The sequence below is a fragment of the Triticum urartu genome, chromosome 5A (assembly GCF_056163025.1).
Source record: "Triticum urartu cultivar PI428250 chromosome 5A, HENAU_Tu73, whole genome shotgun sequence".
Classification (NCBI taxonomy): Eukaryota; Viridiplantae; Streptophyta; class Magnoliopsida; order Poales; family Poaceae; genus Triticum; species Triticum urartu.
The window spans coordinates 557,239,405-557,248,383 of record NC_141877.1 but is presented as its reverse complement, the minus strand read 5'-3'; the positions used below and the strand labels follow the sequence as shown (position 1 = coordinate 557,248,383).

Sequence of the window (8,979 nt, the reverse complement as noted above, 5' to 3'; positions counted from 1 at the left end):
TATTGTACTGTGTGTTGTTGAACTCAAACTGACGTATTGTCGAACTCAAATTGATGTATTTGCAATTCCATTTATGTTGTAGAAATGGAAGATGAAGAGATATTTTTTCACAGGTGCCCGCAACAAGGGTGTCTGGAAGTTGAATTCCAAGTATTGATGATGATGATATTCTATATCGTTTTCAATCATATAGGTCTCGCGAAGGGCTTTTATCACGTCAAAGTGGTAAGTATTTTGAGTTGTTTCAATGATAATTGTTTCAATTGATGTTTATGATTTTTTACGAAATTATATATTTTAAAATGCCTTGAAGGTGTTGGTTCTTCTACCATCGATCAAGTTATGGGATGCACTGACGAACTATTCAATTGACTTGGTATCTTCTTTTGTATTCCCATATTACTATTTGTACTTCTGTCCCATTTTTATCTATTTTCTTGGATCATTGAGCATCAAGTTTAAATTGTAGATTTATTGATAAAATGAACTTTTTTCTGTATGCTTTCACATCAGGTATTTTTTTCGAAATTGTATGAGTTAGTTTTAAGGCCAAAGTTTTTCCATGTTGCCGAGAAAAAAAATTAGGCCCGGGGTTTGCTTTATTCCTAGCTCCGCCACTGTATTAGCGAGCCCTAACATCCAGCGAAATCTCTCGAATTCCTTCTCTGTTAGCCTTGTCTCTGCCAAAAATAGTACGTCGGGATTGTCCACCCTCCCCAGTTCGAGGAGAGAACGAACTGTCGGGCCATTCCCGAGCCCCGGGTAGTTCCAGTTGATGATTTTCATTGTTACCGGCGGGGTTGGTCGGACAACCCGACCGACGTACTTTTAGTTTTGTTGCTTGCCTCCACTTTTCCTTCCGGACTCCCTATAGGCACCTCCTCCTGCGTCCTCCCCTTTTTTGCATCCACCATTACACCCCCATCTCCTTCCACATGGCTTCTCTTCTGCCCCAGCAACTTCTCTCTTCTCTGGTCACCCTCCCGCTCCTTCTCCTTCCCTCTGTGTATAATTTTAACTTTCCTCAACTTCTGGTTTTCCTCCTTATAGCCAGTACTTGATATTGTCTTGATATTACTAATAGTCTAATATATTACCTTTTGTCGAAAAAATAGAGATTGAACTCAACTCTTGTTCGTTTCGAAAAACGGCCCAAGGTTCCACGTTGGGCCGCAATATAAAAGACATGAACAATAATACAGGCCCAGCTTGTACTTCGTTCTGGGCCTTCAGGGCCGATTGGTCCGCAGACAGGTTCACCGGGTTCGACTCCAAAGTCCAAACACAGCACAGGACCACAAACAGACTCGGTGAGCACGCACCACAAGCGCGCGCGGGCGATACATCACGGTGTTGTAGTTCGTGTAGGATCACGACCGTGTCCGATCCGATCACCAAACGTGGCCACGGGTGGGTTTCGTCGCTGTCCCATAAAAAGCATGGAGGTGCGTGCAACGATATTCCGTACAGGGCAACTTCCGACGATGACGATGACGATGCGGCGCAACCTCGCGGCGATAGTACTGGTCGTGCTTGCCTGCTTCGTCTCTCTAGCCTCGGCCGAGCAGATCAAGACGACGAACACACGGTGGAGCTACCGCCTCCCGCTGCCCGACGGCGTCAGCGGCGCCGAGAGCCTCGCCTTCTCCGGCAAGGATGGGGTCTACACCGGCGTCTCCGATGGCCGCGTGCTCAAGTGGGGCGGCAGCGCCGCCGGCTGGAGCACCTTCGCCTACAATGCCAACTACAGGTCGGTGTAATTACAAGCTAAACGTCGTGTTATCAAATAGCAGTACGTAGATCGTGATCATCAATCAAATTAGCTTACGTGTGGTGTGACATGTGCGGCGTCTGTAGGAAAATCCCTCTGTGCTCGGACTCTGGGGTGCCATCTGAACAAAAAGAGAGCATATGCGGGCGGCCGCTGGGCGTCCGGTTCAACAGGAAAACCGGCGAGCTCTTCATCGCCGACGCCTACATGGGGCTCATGAAGGTGGGGCCTGACGGCGGCGAGGCCCAGGTGCTGGCGACGGAGGCGGATGGCGTCCCCTTCCACTTCCTCAACGGCCTCGACGTGGATCAAGCCACCGGCGATGTGTACTTCACCGACAGCAGCGCCAACTACCCCCGCAGGTACCCTACACGCCCGAGGATCACGCCTCAAACTCTCCGTGACATGCCATATCAATCTGTGACGAATCTGCGTGTACGTGCAGGTTTAACACCGAGATCATCATGAACGCCGACGCGACCGGCCGCCTGCTCAAGTACGACGCGCGGACGAAGCAAGTCACGGTGCTGAAGGCGGAGCTGCCGTACCCGAACGGCGTGGCGCTCAGTCGCGACAGGACGCACGTGGTGGTGGCGCACACGGTGCCGTGCCAGGCGTTCCGGTACTGGCTCAAGGGGGCCAAGGCCGGGCGGTACGAGCTCTTGGCAGACCTGCCGGGGTACCCGGACAACGTGAGGCGCGACGGCCAGGGTGGCTTCTGGGTGGCGCTGAACCAAGAGAAGGCGCGGCTGAACGCGACTGCGGCGGCTCCGGCGAAGCACTTGGTCGGCGTCCGTCTCAGCGCCGATGGCGTGGAGGTCGAGGAGCTGACGGCCGCCAGGGGCGTGACTCTCAGCGAGGTGGCGGAGAACGGGAACAAGCTGTGGCTGGGTTCCGTCGAGCTTGATTACATTGGCATCTTTGCCTAATCGAATTATTTGTTGGCGCCTTGATTTAGTGGGGTTACGTTAGCGTTATCTGATCGAGTTTTTTTTATTATTCTTTTATATTTGAGGGGAGACTGATTCAGTCAGTAGACATTTTTGTTAGAACGAATTCAGTAAGTAGTCTTGTTAAATACGTATGGCTTCAGGACTGCAACGTTTTCTACTGATGTAATTATGCGAGTATTAGCTTTTCTTTCTGTATATGCTTATGTATGTTTTTCTTTTCAGAAAAATTCAATGAATTCGACTTTAATCAAGGCAATACAATCAACACCATAAATAATTAAAACATTACATCCAAATGTGTAGACCACCTAGTGACGATTACAAACATTGAAGCGAGCAGAAGGTGCATCGCCGTTTGCCCTCCTCATTGGAGCAGGCCAAAACTTATTTTAGTAGACAGTAGGGAAGTCGTCGTGGTAAGACCGCATATGACCAACATACTAGAACATCAACCGCCGCCAGTGAAAGAGACGGGTAGATCGGGAGGATCCAATCTAAAGACATGCGAACAAAGACCGAATCTGAGCAGATCCATCAATGACAACCATCAATCGAATCATGTGAGATCCGCTGGAGACACACCTCCACACGTCTTTCGACGATGCTAGAAACAACACCGGGACAGGAGCTAGGCGGGGAGAAGGTTATTCCATCTTCATGGAGCCGCCGCTATCTCGCCTTTCTGAACAGGACACAAATCCAAACAAAACTTAAAGAACCGTCTAAAATACGGAGCCCTTCGATGGCATGAGCGACCGCATCCCATGGCCCTAAGGCCAGTGGAGACGAGGCAGATCGGCGGTACCGCGGACGGGAAGCAGGAACCCTAGTCTTGTGTTTGCTTTGGAGGAGGGACTTCTCTCCTTATGTATGTTTTGTTCGTAAGGAGCTCTATTTGACAGTTGACAATTGCCGATGAAAAACTAAAATCGCACCTGCGGATTTTCATCTTCTCCTACCTCCTCCCTTTGAGCCGTCCAACGACATTAGCCGAACTGCCAGCCACTGCCTCCCCCAACCATCTCTTTAATCACAACCTCCTCTCTAGCGTGGGTGAGCATTCCGCTCCGTCAACCTCCGACTCCCCTTCGCAGGTGACAACCAGCTGCTTCGGTCCTCCCACTCCGGATCACTCCCGGCTCGGCGTTGCTGGGACGTCATGGTCGGCCGCGCTACCCCTGTCTCCTCCTTTGGCTGCGCATCACCATCTTCTCCTCTTCCTAAATCGACTGATGCAAGTTGTACTTTTAGGCAACTTGCAAATAGCAAACATGATGCTTTTCTTTTAAAACTTTGTTTTTTTATGTATTTAGTATCATTAGAAAAACATGAAAGAGTGAGTAGAAATAGGACGCGTCTAAGCCCACTCTGTTTTTTTTTTCAGAAAACCAGTTTGGTTCAATTCGACAAACCGTTCACAGTTAGTATGAAACAAGACAGAAGATAAGCACAGGAAATGTAATTTTTGGTCACAGTTACAAACAAAATAAGATCATCTAAAAAGAAAAGATCCACAAAAGTTAGAATTTAATTAATTGGTCATTTATTGATTTTCCCATATAGAACATAAAATCAAGTTAAGTTCAACTATTACACAACAAATATATAAGCATGCGCCAAAATGTCCCTTGGCCCTGATGCTCTGAAAGGCAGCAAACTTACCTAGATCCATCACTATATCACAACTCCAGATGTATATATATGCCCGGGCATGATGTTTTCGTGCCGTTCAATTCTCACCGATCGTCTTCAACAGTATATATATGAACAAAATCCAGAAACTCCTTTGGTTAATCCGTCAAGATGTTCAAAACTTGTGCGTTCCGTTGGCGCGTACGTGTCGACGACCTTAACGGAACGATGTCGAGCTGCTTGCCCCGAACGGGTCGCCCGGGTACCGGTCGAACATCTGCGACCCCTCGCCGACGGAGCCCCCGAGCAGCGTGTCCGCCGGCTCGTCGGTCACGCGCCACACCTTGATCGACTTGTCGAGGCTGCCGCTGTAGACGATCCACCGTCCCACGCCGCTGTTGTCTCCGGTCTCTGCGGCGGCGGCCGCGACGTTCTCCTTGTTGTACTCCACGACGGCGAGGCACCTGATGGGCTCGGTGTGGCCGGAGAGCACCGAGAGGCAGGAGTGCACGCCGGCGTCGCGCCGCCAGACCATGATGGTGTTGTCGGCGGAGCCGCTGAAGAGGAGCGCTCCCGCCGCGGCGAGGCAGAAGACGGCCTTCTTGTGCCCGCGAAGCACGCCCCCGTGGACGAGCTTGCTGTCGCCCTCCCAGCAGTTGACGAGCCCGTCGGAGGAGCCGCAGTAGAGCACCGGCGCCACGGCGCTCACGGCGAGCGCGTTCACGGCGTGCTCCTGCTTCAGCAGCGTCTGCACGGGCGAGTGCTTGGTCCCCTTCCCCTGCACCTCCCGCTTCCACACCTTGACCGTGCCGTCCGCGGAGCCGGTGAACACCAGCCCGTCGTACGCCGCCACGATGGCGTTGACGTTGTCGTCGTGCGCCACCACGGACTCGAGGCACTTGGAGTCGCTGATGCGCCACACCTTGAAGGTGCGGTCCCAGGAGCCGGAGTAGAGCAGCCCCTGCCCGGCGTCCGTGGGGCTCAGGCACGACACGGCGTCGCTGTGCCGGATCCAGAGCGCCGAGCGGTTCTTGCGCACCTCGACGTAGTTGGACGGGTTGAGAGAGCCGCGCAGGAAGTCGCGCAGCCGCGGCAGGCTGCCCACGCGCTTGTGCAGGCCGTTCTTGGGCGACACCTTCCACACCCGGATCTTGCCGTCCTGGTGGCCCGTGAAGATGCGCTCGCCGGAGATGACGATGGCCTTCACGAGGCCGCTGGACGACTTGAAGCCGCCGGAGTCCTTCTGCTTGCGCCAGACGCGGATGTTCTTGCTGTCGGAGCCGGTGTACAGCGCGTCGCCCTTGGCGGCGAGAGAGTAGATGTGACCTTCCTCCCTGACGAGCGAGCTGATGAGGCTGGTGCCGGGCGCCATCGCGGGCGCGGCCATGGATGCCTCGCTGTGGTGGGACCAGGGGGACGCCATGGTCTGGTTCCAGGGGGACATGTTGTACGGCGAGCACTCGCCGCTGAAGCTGGACGGGTAGTCATTGTAGAACCCGCCGCCCGTCGCCGACGAGCTGCTCTGCCTGTTGGAGCATTCGTCGTCCGTGCCCGAGTAGTTGGGGTCGGAGTGCGACATCGGCAGAGGGATGTTGGAGGGGTGCGAGCGCGGGACTCCGCCGCCGGCCCCTTCGCCGTCGCTATCTCTCATAGGCTCTTGCTGGAGGCTGTGGCGGCACGGCGAGACCGTGGTGGAGAGAATTGCGAGAGGAGGAGAAGGGAGGGAATGTGTATGTGGAGGGGAGGGGAGTGAGAGGCGACGAGAGAGTGGCGGGAAGCGAGAAAGCCGTTGAGACCGTTACGACATCCGGGGTGGGGCCTCGGCCCGCAAACTGCTGCCTTTCACCAGTTATTTTTTACAGCTCATTTCACAAGTTTTTTTTAGCGGCATTTCACAAGTTTTGGAGCCCAGGAATTCGGATAATTTCCTGCCCGATTTCTTCAGCTGATAAATTACTAAATTTAGCCTCCTAAAGAATGAGTCGCTTTTTTTCGTTTGTATGAAAATAACAACTTTATTAATTTGAAATAACAATTACATCATCTATAAGAAGAGACTCCTCAAACCAGTCCTTCGTTGAAGGAAAACTAGCTGCCTTATTCGCTTCCCTATTACAATACTCAAAACTAGTAAGAAGAAACACTATACTTATATGTAAGTTTGACTGAATTTATAATTTGGGTAAGTCAACTTTGTAAGAGGGTGAACAGTTGAAGGAGAGAAAAAAAAACTGGAAGTAGATCAACCGTTAGATTTCTAATCTAATGGTTCAGAAAATCGACTAACCCAAAATAAATTTCATGCAACTTACATATAGCCGGTTCCAAGAGGAGTTTCACATGCCAAAAAATAACAATCATCAAAAGCTGCCGCCGCCGCTCCCACAGAACATCCTCTATTCTTCATGGTATTGATGACCTTCATATATTTATAATTAATAACAAGGCGGTTGCATCTCACCTTTTGTGCAAGAGATAAGCCGAATCTAAGAGCCAAAACTTTGTTGTCGTTAGGACATCAGCACACCAATCAATCGTCTATTTTTTGCCAATGAATTTTACTTTATCATCTCTGAGTACAACACCTACTGTATCCCTAAGCAGGTCATGATCAAAAGGCGCATCATCATTAAGCTTTACAAAACCCATAGGAGGTCTAATCCACCCCTTCTTTTACTGGTTGCATTAGGGGAGCAGTCATTAACATAGTTTGTCATTATAGCACGAATCCCCAGAGAAGTCTGATAAGCATCTTGAGACTTTCCTTCTTGAACCAACTTTCGTCTTCCCCACCATAAGTACCAAGCGGTTATAGCGATCAATTCACGAGCATTCTGAAGACCCGATATAGATAGATCCTGGTTTGGCATAAGGAGTAAAAGTTCAAGAACAACCTCTCCTGCATGGTCAATTACATAAGCTTCGGTAATCACTTCGTCCATCCCCAACCTATTTCAAACCTCTTTTGCTTTTTGACAAAGAAACAACACGTGCTTTCTATTTTCTGGCCCATCAGAACAAGAGGGGAAAATGGGCAAAACTTTCAAGTGTCTATTGGCAAGCATAACATGACACGAGAGAGTTTGTCATGCAACATACGCCAAATATATTTGCAACCTTTGCCGGACAAGATAAATTCCAAATCTGACAACAAATAAGATTAACATTGACTAATCCCACACCATTAGTATGTAGCAATTTCCTCCCACTTTGTTGATCCCAACCCGCGAAATAAGTTGAACGGATAATGAACAACCCATTTTTCGTATAGCTCTAAGTAATAAAATCCAACATATTATGCGGAGAAATAGGAGTCACAAGGACTCGCTGAGCATCAATTGGCCACAACGTCTGCCTCGACATATCTTCATTTCAAAAGTTCGGCATTGGATTAATAAAATCCTGAACTTTTGATAGAAGATGCCCCCTCTAGGAGTAATAGATTTCCTACAAGTAACATGAATATATTTATGCTACCCGTAGTGTGTAGTATCATAAGTTAGTATCATGTATATGATACTGTTGTATGATACTATCTCTGTATGCATAGTATCATATGTTAGTATCTTAGATGACCTTATTTATTAGGGATTTATATTTCCGTGCTCCTGGTTCCTTAGCACTACTCAGTTTTTCCCCGCCACCTTAACGCTCCTCACTTTCCCCCTCCTCCCTTGGCCATGGCCTCTCAAATGCCCAGACAAAGCATTTCCATTGGGTCAAACTTATTGACCATTACCTGGGTGGGTTCCTGGCGAGTGGGCCTTAGATGAGAGCCCAACAAGTGGGCCCACCTGAACACCTTGGCACTGCTCGATGCGGGCTTTAAGTAATTGGGTGGCCTTCTCTGTGCGGGTTTCAAGTGCGAACAATGTCGAATACCTTTTTGAATTTCCAATCAACTTAAGAAATTGATAAAATATTAATTTTAAATCCAGTTAAGTTGATTCAAGTTTCTAATTCATTTTATATTTAGCTATTTATAGCAAAGGTGTTGGATCTTTCAAATATCCATTTCTGACCCACGCTCATCTGCACTCGGTCAAGAAAAAAAATCATAAAAAGTCCAAAAAAACAAATTTTTCCAAGTTTTTTGTATTCTAGATAATTTTATGCGCCAGGTGCTCTCCAAATCTCAGATCATTTGTACATATGAGTGTCTCTCAACAAAAAAGACAAATTGGGTCAAATCAGTACATGAGCGGTATTTTTTACATAACCCAAATTTGTCTTTTTTGCCGAGAGCTACTCAGATGTCCAAATGATATGAAATTTGGAGCGGGCCTCACGCAAAAAATTATCTACCATGCAAAAAAGGGAATATTTTGAAATTTTCTAATATTTGTTTTGTATTTTTTCTTCAACGTGGGTGCAGATGAGCCTGGCCACCGAATCACCGCTCTCTGAATCTTTCTACTATTTTTAGGATACTACATACATTCCTACTTGATTATTTGAAAATGATTTTTACCAATTGCTTGGACCAAACTATAACACACTTGTAGTACAATTTTGAATTATTTTCTTTAAATGTCATGAAATTCATATAATCAATGGAGTATAGCAAAAAAGCTGAAAAATTCAAAATCTTTTGGCAATATGGCCTACTTTGTTTGAAAAATA

General features: G+C 48.4%; 2 protein-coding genes across 3 annotated transcripts; one reads left to right on the top strand and one right to left on the bottom strand.

The window, feature by feature from the left end:
* Positions 1-1,439: 1,439 nt before the first annotated feature.
* Positions 1,440-2,700, top strand: LOC147972839 (protein STRICTOSIDINE SYNTHASE-LIKE 10-like). 2 transcript variants are annotated; one of them, XM_087521717.1, is made up of 3 exons: positions 1,440-1,750; positions 1,858-2,133; positions 2,217-2,700. In XM_087521717.1, the coding sequence occupies exons 1-3, from the start codon at positions 1,440-1,442 to the stop codon at positions 2,698-2,700; spliced, it is 1,071 nt and encodes a 356-aa protein (XP_087377843.1). The 2 variants fall into 2 exon arrangements, with proteins under 2 accessions (XP_087377843.1, XP_087377842.1); XM_087521716.1 differs by having other exon boundaries at positions 1,440-1,756.
* A 1,540-nt stretch (positions 2,701-4,240) lies between these two features.
* On the bottom strand, positions 4,241-6,075 carry LOC125531750 (protein JINGUBANG-like). The gene has a single exon (XM_048696034.2). It carries the CDS (start codon positions 6,005-6,007, stop codon positions 4,574-4,576), a length of 1,434 nt encoding a protein of 477 aa, XP_048551991.2. The 5' UTR covers positions 6,008-6,075; the 3' UTR covers positions 4,241-4,573.
* Between the last annotated feature and the right edge of the window lie 2,904 nt (positions 6,076-8,979).